We start from the raw sequence: 22,957 nt of genomic DNA on the forward strand, positions 1-22,957 counted from the left end.
CTTATAGTATATTTCAAATAAAGGATCTTAGGCTGTTAAAACTGAAGACTTGATTAATCCTTATCATGAAAATTAGATTTACAGCACTGAGCTCAGGAGATACCGAAAACAGTGATATACATACTAATGCATATTTATCTCATATGGCCAATAGGCGTGTGAAATTTGACTCCTGTCAAATAATTATTATAGCAAAAGGTAACTGCCACATTTCAACAAAACCTTTAGAAATATTTTAAGAGGAAGGCCTAAAAGTCAAGACAGTCAGTTTTTGAAAGACTTTAAAAAAAAAAAAAAAAAATTGTGATAAAGATTGCGAGTATCATCATGGAGCTAAACGTTACATGCAGGAAAATGCAATCCAGGGAAACTCCAAGTAAAACATGAGGATTTGAAGGTTTAAAACCAGTTAAACACCACCACAAATAAAAAAAATATTTTCCCAATATTTAAATGTCCTGCTTAATAATTCTCAGAATAAACTTTTCCTCCACTGCTTAAAATGAACACTCACTGTTGGAAAATACCTTAAATCTGATAAATCTAAAAGAAAAGAAAATTTGAGGTACCATGGTTGAAATAAGAATTCTGACTATGCTATTCCTGATGAAACAATGAGCTCTGAACAATTCAGGCTTTCAAATATAACCCTGCATACAGTACACCAAGAAATGCTAGCAGTAGTCCTTATTATCCTTTAATATGGGAATGTTCAAGTCATTCATCATTTTCTCATGCAGTTAAACGCATCCCTTTCTGTGCATGTTACGATACACTTCTCTCACGCCAGACTGCCTGGCGCTGCTCTCACATCCGTAGCAATGCTATCGGCCGTTTCTGCCCACCTAGGTCAAAGTTGTTGGAATTGAGCAGGAACTCGGGGAGGTAGAAGAATTCCGGGATGAGCTCCTTGACGTCTGCCATGTTGTGCTTCGATGCCGAATACCAAGCCTCCCGCACGCTGTGAAACATTCGGTCGGCCAGGTCAAAGTGCCCGCCCTGGGGAATGAAGCAAGAAGCGTCAGCATCAGAGCATCTCTCAGCCCAACAGATCTGGCCACGAGCAGTCTTCCTCTAACAAAAAGGATTTAAGCTATTGCATTATTTTTTTGATGTGCAGTAGTAGTAAACATAAAGCATCAAGATTTTAGAGGGAGATAGATCTAGGCCTATTTCAAATTTTAGTCTCTTCAGTGGAAACTCTGTTCCAAAGAAAACAAGTATTCTTGTCTGATGGCTTCCATCTAGGAAAATATTTAAAAAGTAATGCTGCAAACCCAACTGATTTTCAAGCTGCCTAAAGATTATGGGCTGTACAAACATTTGCTTAATTTAACACTCAAGTACTACACTGGCTCTTTGGAGGGATGCATTCAATTTTTCAAAGAAACATTAGATGTGCCAGGGCAACAATCGCTCAGCTCATCGTATCCGATGAGAACAAAGTAGACTGATCACATTTTTTTAAAACAGGTTTCAAATACACAGCAGGAACGGAACAAAATGAAATCTCACACTTTTTACCTGCAGCCGTAAGAATATCTGAGTAAAAGGTTCCATCCGGACAAGATAGGAAGCCACTATCATGGCAGATGAATAGTGGGTCCCATAGTGATAAGCTGGAGTTTCCCCTATAGAAGATTAAAAATCATAAACAGAGAGGAAATAAATGACAAAATCAGCACTAAATGAAAAAATCAATAAATTTAAGTAGTGCTGCCTTGTAATAACTCAGTAACCCTGAACACATTTGAAATTGGAATTTGTAGTTTTCATTCTTGGGGAAGTGAATGTCTGCAAACCTTATGTTTTGTCATGGCCAACACTTAAGTTTTGGCTGCAGTCCAGTAGCTGTAATTCAACAGGCTTCTGCCCAGCAATACTGCATGGTTAGTCACTTTATATTTTAAATAATTGAAATGTTCTAATACAGCTATGACGATTTCTGCTGAAGGGGCATTTTTACTTTTAGTCTCTGGTGTTGTGGACTTAACTTGCGCACAAACGCATCTCAGAATTGTTGGCTACAGATTTTGTACAGCTTTTACTTTCTTAATTTCCTGGCAAGAGGCATGCATAAATACATGTAGAATATATCGCTTCATTTTTAAAAGTGAAAGTCTCTGCTACCTGTTGGTGTTCGACACAGAACAGCACTGCAGTAGTTATTTAGGCTTGTGTCTTCTATAAAAGCATATAAGAAAGGTATCCTGCATGCTAGCTGCTTTGACAAACACACATTTTATTTTCACTATTTAAGGAAACTCTAAAACGGAGAAAAAATAATTTGACTGCATCTCATTTTGAGGTGTTACATACTTTAGAAGTACCTATTAGGGCTCCCCCCCCTTTTGCTATCAGACATGCCGATTAGTTAGCAAAAAACATGTATTAAGATAAGAAACGAAAAGGTTGGAGGTACTGCTAATGCAGAAGTGTTCCTATTCTTCTGTACCGCTTATTTTCTTTCAAGCGGCACTCAAATGGTATTAGTCAAAGAGACACCTAGTCATGTTTCACATGTCTGCCTGTTCTAGCCTTTAGATAACATTAAACTCTTACGAGTATTTAACACTTTTATCTTTGTTTTTAAATATAAACAAATGCTGTTGTTTAGATTAAAAAAAACGCACACCAACCACCCACCCCTCTGCTTTAATTTAATATTTGGTGGAAAATCATTGAGAACCATGGCAAAGTCCTGCACATTCGAACCTTTTGACCCGTATTATAAAAATCCGTGACTCCCTCCCTTGTGTGATGGGCACATGCCCCTCTGCCTCCTTTTCCTGCAGGGTATATCGTTACTTACCATTGGGATCTTCCCAGTCTTTGTATCGTTTCTTGTACTGGGCTAGCCTGTCTTCTGTTTGAGCACCCATGGGCTTGGCCAGGTTTCTGAATGTCTTGGGATTCATAAGGTCCAATTCCTTTTAAAATAAAAACAGACACCGATTTTAAAAACTTTCAGCACTGCTCATCAGTATTAAACACCATGTATCTCCTAAGGCTGTTATCTTTGGTTTCTACATTCTCAGCAGGTTAAATCATTCGGCTCGTGTGGATATGCTTAAAAAAACATCCTTCTATCTGACCTAAGAGAGTCACTGTTTTTATTTTAAATCATATCTGGGCTCTGGATAATTTTTGCCCTGCTCCCTTCATCTTGTTTCCCACCTCCCTAATTCTGATCTTGAATACTTCATGGGTCGCCTAACAATACTTTATTTTATGGTATAGCTGGTAGCAACAGCTGTCCACAAAAACATTAATAGGATGTTTCACCTTTCTTAAAACCAAATTCATCCTTGGGGCCAGATTTCATACAGAGTCTTGCTTGCAGAGACAAGTGCGCTTTCTCTGTGGCATAACATCCTTCAGGATATATTGCAGAAAGCTAATGCAAATACTTACAGAAAGTGCTGCAGCCTTTCACGTCGCTACATAAAAGAGAGGAAGCTGCCTTAGAACGCACTGTGCATGCAAGCCCCTCTCTGTGCAGAGTCAAATAATGCCAGTAAAATCAGCACAGACAAGGACCTGCCTGCGTGGAAACTGTCAAGATCTTCTAATACCCTACCCTGTGAGAGGGTGGACTGGACATCAGAAAACAGATGAAATCAAACAACTGGCAAAAAAATACACCTTGGTTCTACCAAGGCAGCATGAGCCAGGTATAGTATTGGCAAATCTTGAGCACATAAAAAATTACTATTACAGTGACAAGATATTTTATGTACCTCCGAATCATAATCTGCAAGAATCCAGGGAAAGACAGGATACTGCATGAGATCATTATAGGATCTGCCCGCCAGAGTGTTCAAGTGCATCAGGTACTGGAAATTGCTGATTTCTCCTCTCTTAAGGAAGACAGATAACAGCATTTGTGTTTTTACTTTACAGCAATCAAGTGTTTAAACTGCTAGACTTCCAAGGAATTCAGCCCTCCCCAAACATACAATGCTCATTTACAATGCTCTCTCTCTCCTTCCCTCTGCAATCCCACCTCTTGCATTTTTAACGGTCGAACAATTTTCTATTTCTCATGAAATTATGATAACACGAAACATTACAAACTATAAAGCTGAGAGAGATTTTTCTATAGCAGCATATTCCACCTTTTTGACTAAGAGGATGCAACTCTCACGCATTAATTATGTATGACTATGACATGTAGAATTTAATACAAAAACTGGAATCTTCACACTTACTTCCCATCTCTGAGTAACAGATTTTTCTCCAACTAAAGTACTAAGCAAGCCAGACCTAGTGGGAAGAAGAAAGAGCAGTTTTTGACTTACAGTAAGATCTGGATTGCATCTTTTCGACACAATTCAAAGTTTTAGATTAAAACTTGTAAGTTATAACAATTAGAATACCATAGGTTTGTTACTTTGTTGCTTTAGCAGTACTTTATTTCTGAACATAGGCCATTAATATTACGCGCATTAAATATACAGTTCAGTGCAAGTACAAATATACTTAACGGACCACAGATCAGGAAAGTATCTTTAACAATTTGACAAGCCAAATGCTTTTTGCACTCAAATTCCTTTCAGAGTATATTGGTATACTGATAGGATTAGTCCTGATAGCATATATTAATTTGTAGGAAGATGTAGTGATGGTGACAATTATACTAGTATATTTAAGTTAACTGGAGCATAAGATCATATTTATTTATTTTGGTAGTACCCAACCTGAAATGAGGGTGCAATACTTTCCAGTGAATCTGGAACTTAATGCAAGTATCTTTAATTGAAACCAATGAGCTATAGAGATTGTGAGGAACCGAATCACTTACCCTTGTTCTACGCTGGTGTTTGGTCTCTGTCCAGACACTGACTCTGAACTGTCAGTTAAAGATGGTACTACAGCCAAAAACCTGTATCAGCAGTTAAAAGGAGAGTAAGATTAGTGTTTCTGTCCTAGGCATGTCTTCTGCTTGGAAGAAACATACTACATTTAGTGCAATTAAAGACTTTTTTTGAGCAGGTATGTAAAATCCTCAACAAAATTGCAATGGCCCTTTCTCACTAAACCCACATTCAGACTGTTGTATCTCATACTGAGTGCATGCAGCAGGTTTTGTGCACATGCAGTGCCTTTCCCTAGTGGTTCTTCCATGCAGCAAAAAAGTTTGTTATCAGGTTATCCACTGTCCAGCACCAATCATTCAATCTGCTTGTTGCTGTCAGAACACTATAGGCTTATATATGGCTCAACATCAATATTAACAAATATTCAGATTAAGTTGCTCTAATTTGACTTATTTTACAATACCTTTGATAAACTTTATTTCTAACCCCTTTCTGGAAAGCTAGAAGATAGTTCCGTCCATCTCCTGAGAAAACTTCAATTGCAATTGGCTGAAAATGAAGAAGATAAACAGATGTCAACACTAACGCATTTGCTTGTCACCTCTGAAGATCAGAATTAGACCAGTTTAGTCATACTCAGCGACACATGACACCAAATTACTGTGGAGCAGCCTCTACTTAGTGCTGCCAGCTGTTTTACCTTCAGAACAAGAAAATTCACGAATTCACCCAATAGCCTAAACCACGGTAAGCCAAACATTCAAACACAGATACCTGACTGAAGCATCACAACAAATAGCTTCACTTTCCAAATACTGATCAGATACCAATTTATTTATTTTTTATAAATGATGGCATTATCAACAAATCCAAAAGGTGGCCCCTCAATCCAAATATAGTGACCAGTTACCTGCAACAGATATCTCCTTTTATGTACTTCCTTGATATCCTCATATGCAAAAATGCTGCATGTTCTTTTGAGTTGACTTGGACCTTGCCTTGCTCCCCTGGGTATGATAGGCTCATGCATCCTGCAAATGAGTAAAAACAGGAAAGAGAAAAGTGATTGCAAAAGGATACACCAAAAAAATTATCTTTTTAATCTGGATGAGACTGCAGTTATAGAAACAGCTTATTTTCACAATATACCATACCACACTTAGCAAATCGGGACTACAGAGGAAACCGCTCCTGAGATCTTTCTGAATCTGACATTATTTTGAAGTTTATCCTTCAAACTTCTTGTTAAATACTTCTTGTCCAGCTGTTAAAGACTGCTGAAACTCTTTATTAGTCCACTCACTTTGGAGGCAATGTCTCAATATCCCGTATTTCCCTGGTGGCTGTCATTGTAAATCCATCAATCACGTAGAAGTGCTCTTTCCCAAAGAGAAGCAGCCCTTCGCTGGTGTCAAGGCCCTGAACTCGAGCACAGCGGTACATATGCTGAATCTGAAATAAAAGCAGGCACTTAGTAAAAGCAGCTTAATGAGCACAGACTGTTGCTTCATTGGAAGGACTCCTTGACAGTATTTTATTTCTTGTAGACACAGCATTTCTATGCTGTTTTCCCCCTAATCAGAGATATACGTAACACTTGGGATTAGTGACTGGGAAGAGAGTTAAATAAAGCCTCCTCTGTATAATGGATTTATATATCTACCAATTTATCCACTTCTCCTCTTTCCCCTACTTCCTTTCCAAAGACAATACATCTAACTACTTAATGGGGAAGTCCACAAACTAAGACAGCAGATATCTGTCATTAGTACTAACCTAACCAGTGGCTCTCACTCTCTGTCTTTTTAAAGTAATCAAGAAAACATATCGGAAGAACCGACTACTACTTGCCTCAGCTTTCCTAAGACGCTTATGCCAACTGTAGCCCCACCCTGGCAGAGGCATCAGAGGGCACTGCATTTAAGAAGAGGAGCTACTTAGACCGCTAGCAGCAGACAAAAAAGCACCATGTAACTACAACAGGCCTTTGATCCTTAACCCAAGAATCTAAATATTTCTATGAAAAGCAAATGCGCGTCCCCAGTTTAACTACACAGATGACAGATTTCAATTCCAGTCAAAAAACCCAGCGATACTGTGCTATGGCCTTCAGCTGAAAGGTATTCTAACGCAACACAGTGTGTTACACACAAGTCCTAAATTTTTGGGGTGTGTCCTTCCCACTTTAAAGCTGAACACTAAGTGCAAGATGTGCTGAAATCATACAGAGAGCTCTAAGCTAACTTATGCTGCATATCTTTAATAAAGATATTTTTACATTACAAAAAATGCTCAACTGTCTAGTAAGCCTCTGCCTTCCAAGTTGTCAATCATCTCTCTAAATTATAAAATGAAGACTCACTGTGATAATGTGATATGCTATGCAATAACACTCTAGTAGCAACAGGGAATTCCAGTATTTGTACAGTTAAGACATTTAGTAAGTGTTGAAAGTATGTTTAATAGCTTACCTATCTTTATAAAGCATTATTTAAAACACCTTGTCTCACTCAGTAACAGACATACTGATATACTGATATCCATTACTGATGTCCATTATTTTTTCTTGTGGCCATTCAGCCCACGTGCCAGCTCCAGTTCTACCAGGCTACAAGGATACTTCTACCATCGTTGACATTTCAGGAGAACAGTCATAGAGGATGCCTTGCAGATGCAAAAGCTACTACACACCGTGTGATCCAGGCAAAATCTACCTGCAGTGAAGAATGCCACTGCAGCTCCACTGATCTATCTCACTGATCCTTTCTTAAGAAAGCATTTCTTCAAAATTCTTAAAGAATTTCTGAAAGAATTTCTTAAAGAATTAATCTTAAAGAAGTTCTTAAGAAAGGATGAAGCAGAAGATGGAGAAGTCCAGCTGGATGTGACACTGTCAATCCTGATGTAGTATATGCAGCACAGCCCTAATTTAGCAAAGTCCTTGCTCAAGTCTTAATTTTAATTCTGTAGTATACCTAACGTGTGTGTTCAGCATTTCGTTTAACAGTTTAGGAATTAAGAGTTATTGCTGAATCAGAGTTCAAATGTATGCAGGTGAATGCAGTTGGGTACAAGCAAGTCATTATAAATCAGTAACCAAAAGACTCAGCATGCATCTTGGTGACCGAATGCTCCTTTCTTGTGCAAAGCTTACAGACCTCTGCATTACACCTCACATACCAGAGCAAGCAGGACGCGCTGCTGACGGCTGGCAGAAAGGAAGAGGAAAACCTTGCTGTATGCCTAGGCTGAGGATTTTGACACTCAGTTGCGAGTATCAAGTAAAGTGTTTACTCAGGAGTTTCAGCAGAGGACCTCGATTTTTAAGAGTGCAGTTATTCACAATATACATTTCACTCTGGTCTCCACAACCTCACTCACAGACTTTTAGTTTATGTCACTACAATCAACATGTTCAAAGTCATAACCATGTTTGCCAAAGCATCTCAAGCAGCACCTGATGGAGAGGCAGTCGTGAGCTCTAGACTTAGCAAATGCAGAACTGCTAGCCCACATCACGTTCAGGGCAGCTGGAACAGACAGCACGTACATTCAGGCATTCACATTCAGACCCCCTACACATCACTATATAGAAGCAATCATCATCTCCAAATTATTTTGCCACCGTTCGGTTGTCACCGAACAGGCACAGCATGGGTCAAAACACACAGCTCTGGTGATAAGTGCATGCACCAGTTTAACACAAGAACCATCTTCTCGGAAAGGTCTGCAGCTGCTAAAACAACAGCTTGTGTCGAGGCAATACTCAGCAGCAAGCAAGAAGTGTTTCATGATCAGTGAAACTAAGGCAACCCGACCTTGGGACCCACATTTCCTTCTAACAGACCCTAGTGGCAATTAGGCAAAAAGCAGCACATACTGTATCTGGCTCCAAAGTGACTGCCCAGAGTATATATGCTGGCTGGCCAAGTAACATTGTACAGGCCTTGATAACAGTAGAGTTCATGCTTTAGCCTTTCCTTCAGTGGGACAGCGGTTTACGTCTCCCTCCAAATGCTGATTTCCACAAAATATACACGGACGTATCTGAGACCTCTAGGCCTTATGTCCAAATTGGTTAAAACTAGTGGCGGTCAGATACTGCAAGCACAATCCCTTAATCTGTATTTCTCCCGGAATCTGGGCTCAAGCACAAGAGAATACAATCCAAGTGAAAGAAAACCTAATATTAGACAGGCCAGTCTGAATGTATTTTTTTTTTCCATTATTAAAACAAATTTGTCAACTGCAAAACTCATTCAACTTATAAGATAAGCATGCTAACAAGATATTTAATAACAAATCTAGAAAATTCCAAATATCCCCATTTTCTGTCTTGCAATCACTATCAATTTTTTTATTTTCATATTATATGAACTAACTGCAGGTACGTGAGACCACATAATGTCATCTAAAAGTACTTCCTCTCACACCAAACTGCCTTTGTGGGTTTTTTTTTTTTTTGGGGGGGGGGGGGGGGGTTGGGTTTTTTTTGGTTTTTTTTTGTTTTTTTTTGTACGCATGCATCTTTGCTAAAGTGAACACAGCTCATGCTCCTTGAGCATATTTAGTCCACTCAGCTTTGATTACACATGTATTTTCTGGTACACTGTCAAATTCAGTACCTTTATTTTCAATATTTATTTTCTGTTGACAGTATAACAATCCAAGCATGAGATAGCATGTAGTTTTGGTTCCAGGACAGATTTTTTCTTTCTCTAGCAGTCAGAGGGAAGGAAGAAGAATGCTTTTAGTACAGGGTTTTCAGCACGGGACCTCTTCGAACCAGAATACATATTTGGTTTATGAGGATGGTACAGGGAGAAGTCGATGGAATAGTAAGCAGATTCAGCTGTAGAAGAGGGAAGGTCTTCAGGATATTTATTTGTGCTTGCTATATTTAACACAGAAATTCCAATACAGTAAGTGTTCAGTTTGTTTGAAGTACACAGTACCTTCTCTCCTTCTTCGAGAAGTCGAAGCAAAGTTGTATTGTCGGTTTTCTCTTCCTCATCAATTGAGCTCCCCTCAACGATTTGATCCTGCAACTGTTCCTGGTTCTCCTCATCTCCCCCATCAGGAGCAGAGCGAGATCTCTTCAGAGGAGGCTTTACTAGGCCTGGAAAAGGAGAACAAAGTTAATAAAGCTTTAAATAAAAAGACATTTGCCAGATTTAAATAAAAAACCTGAGGAAGATTCAGCTTGCAAAACCTTTTGAACCTCAGAATTACTGATCCAATGCTAACATAGAAAAACAGAGTCCTGCAGGATCCTTATATCCACCTTAACACTAACGGCAAACATATGAGAAGGTGTCTATGCATGTAAGTTTAAAAAAAACAGCGAGACAGGACAATGATCCAACCTTTGACTCTCGCAATAGTGTCCTCCCCATGTTCAGGCTCCTGCTGAGCAGTTTCACCCACTGTGTTCTCTTCTATAGCGTCCTGGAAGACCGCAGGATTTCCGGAGGCGAGGCGCATGTAGTACTCTTTGCTGTCATAACTTATGGCCCTTCGGTAACGAGCAGGTTTCTTGGAAATAATTGAACACAGTGCTTAGTCAGTCAACTCCTTATTCCCTTCAATCAAAGCGTTTCAAGACTACTGCGTGCAGCACAGTGCATGCCCACCCTGAGTTCTGCGTGTGCTCAGTCATACACCAAAACAGACAGACAGACAGAGTGACTCTTCAGTAGAAGACCCAATATATAATCTAATTTGCAAGGGAACTATACAGCCACTGAAGTAATGACTGGGTTGGGGAATGGGAACCTAAGATGGGAAATAAATGTGGCCAGCACATTATGAATTGTCACAAAAGGGCTAGGATAGCTGTGCTTAAGATTAATAGATCCGATGGTCATTTTATAAACTTTCATCACTCCCTGCAGCATATGCAGCGTATTCCTTAGCCAGCTGAACTATTTTGCTGGGCAATAGTTTAAATAAAATTTTGACTCAAGGAAAGGTAAATATATATGGAAGTTGATACCAACTGAAATCAAATAGGAGCCAAGACCTGGCTTTAAGCCTCAGAAATTCTTCATTCAGTATTTTGTTTCTTTAATAAAAACTCTGAAGACTTCTGCTGGCAGGAGAATGGCACAAGAGGATCCATTTGACCAAAGAAATTCCCTGAGCATCGTTTGCACCTTTGAGTAACCACAATGGATTATGATACATTTCATTATGTTTTTAGCAGGTTAATTCTTATCTTCCTCATTTCATTATGGAGACCGCATTAGAAAAAGAAGTAAAAACTAAATGAGGGCAATAAGTATGTCAGGATAATCACTGAAGATAAAGGGGGAGATAAAAGAGGTAACGAACGAGCCAAGACTCCTTCCTAAATTAAAACAAACTGATTCAGATGGATAGGAAGAAGAAGAAGAAAAAAAAGATCTTGCGCGTAAGTTGAAGGTTTTCTTCTCTGCCTTCTGCTTACCCCACCTCCAACGCTCTAGAAAGCTCAGGCTGTAAATCTGTTCAGCTCTCCATCACAGAAAATTTCTTTATTTTGTAACATTATTCCCCATGAAATTTGTAATTGGATTGGGATAACTGTGAAATATTATAAATCTAGTTCAATGTTGTACAATATGCTGAACTGCAGCCTATCACTTGCCATTTTAATTAAGATATTCCCTTGTGCACTTCTGCAGTAATTACTGAAAATATACAAAAAATTTCATTTATTGGTTAATCTTTATGAACTGGGAAACTAAATGACCCATAAAAGCACATTAGCTTTGTTATGAATGGATGCACTGGAAGATTAAGAGGTTAATACTAGCAACATGGAGATTTATTAGTTCAGGTCAAATTAGCTGCCCGAAGAACTGAAGATACGAGGTGACATATCTGGTTTTCTGATTTATGCTTGACTCTGTGCCTTCACCCCTTAGCACCACACAAATGCTACTTAAATGACATTTAACACATTTGTAGAAACAACCAGTGAGTAGCCTACAAAGAAAAATCCAAGCTAGCACTGCTAACATGAATAAAGGAAATCTGTAACAATTACACTGGATATTTCACATAACAGCCACTTTCATTTACGCGTATTATTTTACCATCATATGTAATACAAAATAAGTGAACGCATATTGCACACTGTACTTAGTGATGGGCAAGACTGTGAATGTAATTTAATACAGAAATACAATAACACTCAAGGGCCTGTGGAGCACCAGTTGGGAACAAGTTTTTGTTATTTTCAAGGTAGGATTCATATTTTGAAACATGTTTACTACATTTGGCCCCACTGTTTCTTAATAATGAAAACAAGGAGAGGAATCAGGAGAGAGAAAATTAATCTTGCCTCTAACAAAAACAGGCCTGTGGCAGCCAATTATAACCCATATAAAAGGAAAAGAAAAAACTGTTCTTCAGACCTTCTATTAGGAATAAACACTTATTTTCCTAATAAGTGCTTCCAATGACCATGTTGCCCATTACTAAACATGTTTCACAGATCATTAGTTGAGATCCCAAGCCAACACACTTTTCACAGTGAGAACAGTGACAGCACAGCCCAACACAGCCTGTTAGTGTGCAGCGAAGAAGGTAAGAGCTACGGAAAGTTTTATTAAGTGAAGGTCGAAGAGGGCACAGTGACATCTTCTAGTGTGAATACTGAAAAACCTTTAGTCCTGGAAATATTTACTGAAAGAGCAAGTTGAAAGCCAGTCGTAGAAGCCTTGTTAAGATTGCCTAACATGCAGGGTGGGGGGGAGGGAAGGTTTATTCATTTTAAATTCTTTCAGCCAGTGTATTTGTTTCTTTACCTTTTGAGGAATGGTATCATCGGGTGTCTCAGGAAGTTTACTTGGGAAGTCGGACTGAAAACAGGGCATTAAGTATAAACATCAGAAAAAGAACATTTTTGAGAAGAATGTATGTTCTCCACTTTGTGTGAATTTAACTGTCATTAAAACTAGTGTATCAGATTACAAGCACAAAATTATGCCTAATGGTCTAAACCTGGTTGTATGGTTCTGACATTAAAAGAGCGGGATATCCATTTTGCTCCATTTTCAGGTTTCTGGGGTAAGTCACACTGCTCCAAGTCTCTCAGCAATTTAGTGCTAACAACAACAATATTGGCTAAATCTTCACATACTGCTTCAAAAATACAGTGCTATATAAAGTTAGTGCTGGGGTGATAGCCAGCCAGCTTTAAAACAGAGCTAGAGACAAGCAATCTGGCACAGTTTGCCTCACAGCAGCAAGGACTGAATGAATTCTGGACCACCAGTTGCAGAAAGGTGGGAGCACACCATTTAGCATCGGATATCCTCCCACAGACCACTGGACGGCTGCGAAACGAATACCTCCACGTCCAAAAGCCATGATGGAATTATATGTTACCTCTGCTGGGAGACAAGCAACCCTCGGTTTAAAAATTCCTGCCGATGAAGAATCTACCAGAGGCCTTAGCAGCTTGTTTCAGGGATCAATTAGCACTGTATTTCTTTGGGAGTAACTCTTAGCAAAGTGGACTTTGCCCATTTAATAATTTCAGCCACAAGGTCTTGCATACCGGCACATGTGCCGCTAAAGAGCCCTGTACAAATAAGTCTGATTACATTACTTCTCTGATAAGCTAAAAATACTTACATTCTTGAGTCTCATTTTTAAGCTTGTTTTCCAGCCTTCTAATTATTTCTGACTTCTCTAAATTCATACTAATCTAGGAACATTTCTTTTGAGCTGGATCCAGAATGCTAGCAGCTGTACTAGCACCAGTGGTTGACAGCTCCCCGCACATCCATCCCAAAAATCCACTAAACCTCTTGACACCGCCTGATGCCAATAGGCACTCGGCTAACTGTTGATTTGACCCATTTTTCACTTAAGTCTTTTCCAGAATGAAAGTATGCTATTTTTCTTCCAGGATAAAGTCTCTTATTGTCTAAATATGGGCTACATGTTTGAACTTTGGATGAGTGAGTCAATATTCAGTCATAACAATTTTTTTTTTTTTTGGAGTGGAACCAGATTTTTAAACTATTCATGTCACTACATAAAACTGAACTATTCATTATTTACACGTTTATGTTGACTACAAACATGATCTGTTTTTAGCTTTCTTTCAGATCGCTGTTTAAAAGTGTTATCTAGCCCAAGGCCAAGAACTCAGACTGAAACTTCCTATCATTATGGCACTTTTTAGCTTACAGTTATTTGTCAAGATTGCTAGTTTCCAATTTCACTTAGTTGTGAGCTGTCACGGTTCAGCCCCTCCTGTAAATATACTAGGAAGAATGACTGGAACTTACTAGTCATGTAAGACTTGCAGACAGATAACACCTACAGAATAAAGTATACTTCTTAAAAGAAATTAAAAAGCAGTACAAATTTTAGAACATAAAATTACTCATCACAAAATCGTGAATACTTACCAGCAAATTTGTCTCTTGCTCAGCTTCAGGCATGTATGGATACTGAACGTAAAACATGTCATTTCGCACCATCTTCTTCCTCATCCTACAGGGACCCTCGGTCATCTCCAGCATCCACTTGTCAAGATGGGAGCCAATGGGAGGACCCCATAGGCCTCGCTCTCGCAGCAACTCGTATTCAATTTGAGACCACTCTTCCGTCACATATTTTAATGCATTCTGCTGACGCTGAATACAAAGACATTCGCATGTGTGTTAAGAAAGACGTTTTAAGCCTGTGTCTGACATGAACAGAGTAATTTTCACAACACTGCAGAAAACTGTGTAATAACCTGAAATTCTAGTAGCATTTTCTAGTATCCTTCAATTAGATTTCCAGTCTCAGCTACAATAAAAGCAGGGTTCATGTTGTAATTTTCTAAAAAAAAAATTTTTAAATAAAAAATTGCAGTTCTGCTTTTGCTTTATTTTTAATTAAAGCTCTCTGTAAATTGCAAATGTGAAAGAAATATAACATTAATTAATTTTGAAAAAGGTTTTATGAACAAAAAAATTACAATTATTTTTGGATGTCTTCCCTGCCTATGTTCAGACAGAAGCAAGAAGCAATTAAATGAAGCAAAGTGGGTTTTTTGTTGTTTTTGTTTTGCTAGTGACTTTCAAACATTTGTTCCTCTGGGCAGCTGATTTCCCAGATTGATAGCATACAGATCAGCAACTAATTTGAACCAAAGGATTTCTTGGATGCTTGGAAGAAAATGCAAGGTGCAATGGTTTCTTTCTAGATGGCGCATAGCGGCTACTTTTTATCACTACATGATTAAAGAAAGGTACCATAAAGTCTCGTCTGTGTTATTATAAAAGTAGTGTTTGCACACAATGTTTCTCCTAGCATTCTTTTATGCTTTTGTGCGATGTTTTAGATAGACAGTATATTCCAGCTCATCTCTCTCCCGCCTTTTTTAATCTAAGGGCTATTTAAGCTTCTTGGGGGGGGGAAAAAAAAAAGTTCAACTTACATAATACTGCTACAAGGGCAACCAACTGCAACCAAGTCAAAATTAGTTTTTCTCATTTGTTTGATTGCATTAAGAAACCCTTAAAAATAACAAGTGTATCTAAACATACTAGGAAGTGACTGATGAAATGCTTGTATTTTACATACTGAGAAAAAAGGATACATACAACCTAACACGTCAAAATATCAGTTTCAAAATACTAGCTTCAGGTAATTCTCTAAAGCATACCTCCTGGTATTCCTTATACTGCATATCTACGAGGTCCCGAACCACTGCAATGTGAGTAAACATCCACTGGGAAATTTCCTAATACAAAGATAAGAGGATAAACATAATGCCACTTTATAAATGCACAGTTTGTTTGAATAAAAAACCTACAAAGAAATCACCTTGCTAACTTGCTCACACAGAATAGTTTCTTAACACCCCCTCCCCCGAAAAACCCAAATTATTTCAAACAATTGTATGCAATGGTATTATTTTAAGTTTAAAAAAAAAATTGCAGTAAATCCGTGTATAGGGATGTGCTTTAAGAGAGACTATCAAATACTTGGAAAATATTCCAAGTATATTACTAATAGTTCTGAACATCCCAAACAGATAGGTACCAAACAGCAGATATTACTGCTTTTCCCTGTTTCCTTTCAAATAATAGTTTGTGGATGCTGCCTAATTTGATAAAAATCCTCAAGACACACAGCACTCCTCATTTTGTATTGCATTCTGTCTTTTCACTCTTGTCCCTTCTACTGGCATAGTCAGCAAAGGTTCCTGTAAACTCAGTTTGTGGGTTTGTTTTCTTTTTAACGTGTACACTGTTCACCATGAAAAGGACTGAGATCACTAATTCATTATTTAACAAATGCCACTGAATAATTTTCAGATTAGTAAGTGAACTGACAACTCATTTTTCCCCACTTACACAGGACACAAATAACTCCCAATTAAGCCAACAGAAGTTAGACGCTTCGTGGTGGCAGGAATACAGCCTGCCCCTCACAACCCAAAGACTCCTAACCGTTACAAGTGCTAACTATTACAAGAACTCACCCTTCCAAAACTTTCAGATCTCTCCTTTTTCCTTTGTTTTCAATATCCCAAATATTTTATACTCCTTGTGATGCCTCACCAGGTACTGTCCCAGTGAGAGCACTTGGCTCTCCCACTGCTGTGCTGCCCTGGTCTAACTTCTCATCTTTTCTTTCCTTTGTCCAGTTCCACTATGACACGTATAACCTTTTGCTGAACTCTACTCTTTAGTACAAAAAAATTGTGCAAAGCAGCATGGGTTTTGTCAGTATACATACAGTGTTCCTATAAGGATGCTTCACAACTTTCCTAAACCACGTAATCTCAGGGGCAGGAGGGGAAAACGTACAAGCACTTGTCATGCAGGTCCCATTTTAGAGTGGGGCAAATACAATTTAACACATAGTCTAGCAAAGCAGCAAAGCATATATGAAACAAAAAGCAGCTGAGCAGTCTCGCCGACCACAAACAGCTTACCCATATCTGTAATGTTAAGCCAAGGGTTAAGTGTCTTCTGGATTAGGATGCACGGAAGCAGGAGTACCCAAATCCAGGTGTTAGAAAAGGGGAAAATCAAACTAAAGATACCATGTTCTCATATTCTGAAAGATTCTTTACACTGGGACATTTACTATAAACTCTCAACATACACTACTGAAGTTTAGATTGTGTTTTATTAATTGATAGAAATTACCTGTGTAGACAGATTGTGTTTGTTGAGCCCACTCTCCTTTCGGTTTCTCCTGGAACCAGTTAGTTTGGAGAGGCCAAACCCACTGCTGACTCGTGAAAGTTTGGACTGTGTGCTTGGAACCAAAGCCTCTCCTCTACTGATGCATTTCTTCTCATGGGCTGAAAACCAAAGAGTAAATGTTGTGGGATTTGTCATCATTGTTACTGGTTTTTAAATAATCTTCTCCATATCTCTAAAATTTTTAACAGCACCCAACAGCATTCACATTCATATCAACATTCATGCCTCGCTTGTGTGAGGAAGGATTCACAGACGAAATCTGGGAATTTCACGCATTTTGAAATTAAGCATGAGAAACAAATTTGCTATCAAAAACAGGATCCATGAACTGTGAATTCTTTCCTCATCTGCACAGATGATAAATAGATACACTGGAAGTATAACAATGTTTAATTTTGCTGGATCATATCTCTTAAAGAAAGAGTAAGTATTTCAAAGAAGGGAGACAGTGTCTGAAAAAAATAGTTTTTTTCCTCAAAAGAGAGATAGCAGAACTTGCCTCATTTGCATTATAAACAATGCGTACTAGCAAAAACAAATTCAGCCAACCCTCCCTCTCTCCTCCCAAAAAGACAGAGTTGCAACAGGACCCCACTACCCAGTCTGGCAGCAAAAGTACACTATTCTGAGCAGAAAGTTGGGTGGGCCCACTGCACCTTCTTGTGCACATACACTCGTCCAAGTCAAGTCCACAAGACTGGGTGCTTACTTAAAAACTGAAGTAAAAAATAGTTCAAATCTCTCAACGGTTTAAGGTTCTCTCTATGGATCATACTAATCCATGGATCATACTGTATATCAGTTAAATTTGATTTATAAGTTATGTGGCTTTTTCAACTTTAACGGCAAGCTTGGCAACTAAAGCAATCACCTGCCTGCAGCAGCTGGAGTCTTTTTGTAGGCTATTATGACTACGTGTTAGAAATGTGCACAGCAGCACTTAACGTTCAGTCCGACTTCCGTGACTTTGCAGAAAGCTGCACAATTGTGATCATCTTAAACTCAGCTTCTATCCTTAAATACACAGAGATGTAATGCTTCCTAACGAGCCTTCTTGGCCTCTGCTTGCCTCCTTCTAACACTTGGCTTGAGGAAGGGGATATTTTATTCTACTGTACGTGTCCTCTACTATCCTTCCTTCTTCTCAAACCTCTGCTCTACTAACTAGTCCACCCTGCCCACATTCCTCACCATTTTTCTAATTCGCTCCTCCTCTGAGCTTTCTTTTTCTTCTTTTAAAACCACTAATTCTTATTGCACTAAATTCTCCAAAGATTCATCACTCTACTGAACACATTTCTTCAAAGATACCAACTAATAGCAAGATAATAGAAACCTGAGAAAAAGTCAGCTAGGGACAAATCACATCTAGAAATTCAAAGACCACAAAAAAAGAACTCCAAGTTTCCAAAAATGTTTTCTATACATCTGGATAAACCTCAACTACTTTAGACCCATTCAACTGTCTAAGGAGTCATGGCCATGGCTTCTTAGATGAATTTTTAGGACCTACTGTCTAAACTCTTTTTAACTTAGCCCAACAGCAGTTGGTGGCCTCCGCTGTAAGAGCACTCTGCTGATTCTTGCCTAAGTTCTTGTCCACCAGGACCTTTTCTGCAAAGCTGCTGCTTACATTGAATAGATTTTTCAACCAAGAAGGAGATGTCACAATATCACTGCTGCTAAAAAAAAAAAAAAAAAAAAAAAGGGCTGCACAGTTGCACATTTCCAGTTGTATCACCCCACCTGGCATTATTGGCTGTACTCAGACAGGCTCATGAGGGGTTCTCACCTCTCCCTGGTGAATTCAGTCCTGAGAAAGGTAACACAGGTCACCCCAACCCAACTGTTAATGGAAAGATGCTAAACAAACTGGTCCTCCATCGCTGTCATCCACAATGCACTATTTGGTGCATGTTCATTCTCTCTCGTTCTCGTTTGTTCGTTCTCTCTCTCTCTCTCACACACACGCGCACACACACACGAAATTGAGACCAGTGAAAGTGTTGAATAAAGCCCCTGTGCATAACAGAGTGTAATTATATCCGATACATGGAACAGTTTTTGAATCAGAGGTGATGTATGGTAACAGTTTAAAGTATTTATAAACACAGCAGGAACAACACAAAAGCTAAGCTCATATTAAAACATCCAATGCATGGGGTTCAGTTCAGGGAAACCTACCATTCAGGGGAGATAACTTCTCAGTTATACTTACCCAAATGATTTTGCCAACACTTTAAACTTGCTTCTTCAATAAAAGGTCTTGCGACAGTTATATCCACTTGGCCACGATCATTGACAGGGAGCGTCACTTTGAAAACCTCTTCTAAAACCTGTTTTTTACTGTGAATCAACTCTGTCCACACTCTGTTTATGGCTTTTAAAAGAAGCTGGCGACCTGCAAAGGTAACAAAATCACAAACAGCAAGTTCTCTTAGGTGTTTATATAATTTGTATTTTTACAGTAGTGAACTGTATGATTTACACAATTACATTCTCCACACTTCCCCTTGCATGACTTCTGAAATGCCCTTGTGTGCCCTTTCTGCTATTTATGTATGCTAGATGCTTTAGAAAGCATCTAGCAGTTATTTTTGGCAAATATTCTCTATGAATCTGAAGCACTAGCTCTGATTAGTTACGATTTTTCTTCCACATTCCTGTATATATAAACAAAGTGAAAATCTAAAATATCTTACAGACATATGTCTCTATTCACACATACCATTCTCTACATATATAGAAATATTCATGTGTAATTTCTGTGTGTGTATAAACACACACATGCATAAATATTAAACATATACATAAACAGGTAAAAAATAAGTTTCTTCCACAGTCAGATTGATAAATTATCCTGAGACTGAAAGATCCTGATGTTTTTACTTAATAATAATTTTACAGCTTATACCAATTATCTTTTACCTGTGCTCAGGCAAGATCCAGCTGATACAGAAGCGTGGTGCACACTTAAAATGATCCATATCTACTGCATTCAACTCTGTGCATATAAATTAATATTTCTAATTCTGGTATATGTCTAGAAAGGAATGAAGAACTCTTGCTATTTTGACAGTATAATAATTCACCCTGGATATGTCTCTTTCAGTATTTCTAAGAAGTGTCTTTTTTTTGTTTTTATACACATATATAAGCACACACATAGCAGCTTTTCTTCTATACTGCTCTACCCCAGCCCGAAGAATACTTGGGGTAAAAGAGCAGTGACAATAAGTAAGTGGCATTAGCAGACATCCGTGGCTTCACCATTCTTAGATTACATTACCTTCACTGACGTCTTGATTGTAAACTCCATCTGGTTCTATATCAGAGGGGATCATTATGTGCCATGTTGTCATCCTGGCTTCTGCTTCCAATCCAAACCCATCTACGTTGCTACAAACACACAATGCTTTAACAACAACCAGAAACAAATATAAACGAAATCATTTCATTCTCTGTGACAGTGTCATGAAGATTAATGCATGCTGCTACAGCAATATATCTTGAGTTCTGTCCACTTGAATTCTGACGATCTAGTCACAAACTGAACTGAAGGTGTAGGAAAAAGGATGTGTCGTGGACACTGGTGTTGCTGGAGGAAGACAGTAATATTTGAAGAAACACAAAATGGTTGAGGCCATAAATGGAGAACATAAGGATTTCTGCTGATGATGCTACTCCAGTGTCTTTGGATAAAACTCAAGAGGTACATCTTTTTTGAAAGAAAAATGAAAGTGCCAGGCAGGCATTTGTAACACTGCAGAGAAGTGGATGTGTACAGCATTTGCCATAGGCATCTGATTTAATGCCCAACTGTTCTAATTCAGTTCTATACCTCCAAATCCTAATATTGCAAATATATAATAAATGATTCGATAGACAGTACATCTAGTCTTTTTCCCTCGTAACAGACAGGTCTCTTTGATTAACTACTTAGCATTGATGTTGCTTTCTCTTTTGAGAATGTTTTACACTACTAAAGCTTAATAACAGAACTGATAAATAAGCGCTCATATGCCAGTATTTTAATACCTCTGTAAAAGGAAATAAGACTATGTTCTCTAAGCCTACACTTTTCAAACCCATTTTTGTCTCAAAATGAACCGCTTTAGCTTGCTTGTATTTCACTGGCTTGAAAGTTATGCAGTTTCCCAGAACTTGCTGACTGATTTGCAAGGTGAGAGTTAGAGCTGAGAGGGAACAGGTGATCTTAATAATTTACAGCACTTTTTCTGGAATGAACTGAGATATTTACCTTCCCACGTGCAGATTAATCAAGCAGTGAGCTAGGCAGCTGATGAACTCTTGATCATGATTCCCAGGCCCCAAAATTAAGTTTCTGTTCACAGTAAGGACCCTTAGGGAATCAAGGAGAGCAACTTGCTGGGGAACAGTTTTGTGTGCCCTTGAGAACTGATACAAGATGGTCCTATTCAGGCAGTGATAAATGGCATCCAGCGATAATCCCTGAGATCTTCTTTTTGACTGATGGAAAGTACAAAACATGATCAGATAAAAGCAGAAAATCATTTTAATGGCAGATAATCTCCCATGAACTGACCCACGCTGATTTTTCAAAATCTTTATTTTACCAAAATTGCATAAACTCTACCAATTTCGAGGGCAGAAATGACATTAATATGTGATATGATACACTTAAAACTGTAACTTCTATAAGGTCAGTTTATTAACATTTTCTTTATTTCTAACAGCAAAAGTCTTCAACAATCTCCAACAAAAGAGGATGAGCGAGCATCCCCAAAAAATCATTTGAGGCAAATTTGGTGGTTTATTCCTGGGGTTTTCTGAAAAATAATCTAATCTGAAAGCAGTTTTAACTCATCTGTCCCATATTAAAGCATAGATCCACCACGCTGACAAGACGTGCTAGGGAAGTTCAGTAAAAAAGCAAGAGGAAAAGCCTGGGGAGGAACAGTGTACTTCTATGCTGACCTAAGATGGGCCCCTAGCATTTTAAAAGTTATAATGTTTAACTGGTCCCCAGCGTGTACAATTACCATGCAAAAGGGAACTGCAATGCCTCACCCAAATATTATGCAGCTTCTTTAGTGAGATTACTCAATGGATTTTAATGCAACCTGTGACAATGTTTTCGCAATCAGGTTAATAGGAGAATGTTACCTGTGCGATGAGCTGGATTATGAAGTCCACAAGGAGTTTGGATTCTTTGTTGAACATGCCCTGCCAAAGCTTATCTACCACGCGCTGCGTAAAATAAAACACGTTGTTCACCAGCACTTGATAGCTTCCTCCACTTGTTATAGGCAGAGACGCATCTTCACCTAGAAAACAGTAAAATGAGTTTTTCTTCATTTATCGAAAAATCACATACACATAAGTACATACACATTAATCTATGCTTTCTAGACTTCTGTTAAAGACAAGCAAAGACTCGTCTAAATGAAACAGAAAACAAAAAGCTAAAACCTTGTGGTTTACCTGCACTGAACTTTGATGGTAAGTGATATCTGAAACAGACAGTCAAAAGTCCAACACCAGAAAAACAACTAGATACCCACAGCACCACTGGAAAATATTTTGAGTGGCTTAACACACACTCCCACTGCCATAGAATTACAGCCCGATATGCCTCCTGGAGCCGACGACATCATGTGAAAAGTCAGGCTGAAATAAGAAAGTCAGACTGGACACCGTTAGCGGCCCTTGCCTACCTTTGAGAACGGTATGTGAACCGGTGACACTTGCTGACTTCCCCTTCCAAATTAATGTCTAACACTAGACTAAGAAATCGCCTGAGGTTCTCTCGAAGAGAGACTTCTTTAAGTGTAGGTATCCTCAAACCCTCATTTGAGGATAACCACTTGGGTTATCGCTTTCGCAAAGGATGGTAATAACCTCCACGCCAGTGTATCCCAACATTTTTCTTGCAGAGTAAAT

General features: G+C 38.6%; 1 protein-coding gene across 5 annotated transcripts in view; it reads right to left on the reverse strand.

The window, feature by feature from the left end:
* Positions 1–22,957, reverse strand: part of WDFY3 (WD repeat and FYVE domain containing 3) — a 193,373-nt gene that overhangs the window by 19,042 nt on the left and 151,374 nt on the right. For 4 of the 5 annotated variants that reach the window (XM_064510310.1, XM_064510307.1, XM_064510312.1 and 1 more), the window contains 19 exons: positions 22,181–22,341; positions 21,294–21,523; positions 20,322–20,431; positions 19,251–19,433; positions 16,973–17,130; positions 15,478–15,555; positions 14,231–14,458; positions 12,614–12,667; positions 10,187–10,355; positions 9,776–9,939; positions 6,124–6,272; positions 5,731–5,851; positions 5,284–5,369; positions 4,805–4,885; positions 4,212–4,266; positions 3,741–3,860; positions 2,813–2,930; positions 1,525–1,631; positions 846–999 (listed from right to left, as the gene is read on the reverse strand). In XM_064510310.1, the coding sequence (XP_064366380.1) occupies positions 846–999; positions 1,525–1,631; positions 2,813–2,930; positions 3,741–3,860; positions 4,212–4,266; positions 4,805–4,885; positions 5,284–5,369; positions 5,731–5,851; positions 6,124–6,272; positions 9,776–9,939; positions 10,187–10,355; positions 12,614–12,667; positions 14,231–14,458; positions 15,478–15,555; positions 16,973–17,130; positions 19,251–19,433; positions 20,322–20,431; positions 21,294–21,523; positions 22,181–22,341 (2,526 nt within the window). The remainder of the gene's footprint in view (positions 1–845; positions 1,000–1,524; positions 1,632–2,812; positions 2,931–3,740; positions 3,861–4,211; positions 4,267–4,804; positions 4,886–5,283; positions 5,370–5,730; positions 5,852–6,123; positions 6,273–9,775; positions 9,940–10,186; positions 10,356–12,613; positions 12,668–14,230; positions 14,459–15,477; positions 15,556–16,972; positions 17,131–19,250; positions 19,434–20,321; positions 20,432–21,293; positions 21,524–22,180; positions 22,342–22,957) is intronic. The other variant, XM_064510311.1, reaches the window with a different exon arrangement.

Source organism: Dromaius novaehollandiae, chromosome 4 (genome assembly GCF_036370855.1).
Source record: "Dromaius novaehollandiae isolate bDroNov1 chromosome 4, bDroNov1.hap1, whole genome shotgun sequence".
NCBI lineage: Eukaryota > Metazoa > Chordata > Aves > Casuariiformes > Dromaiidae > Dromaius > Dromaius novaehollandiae.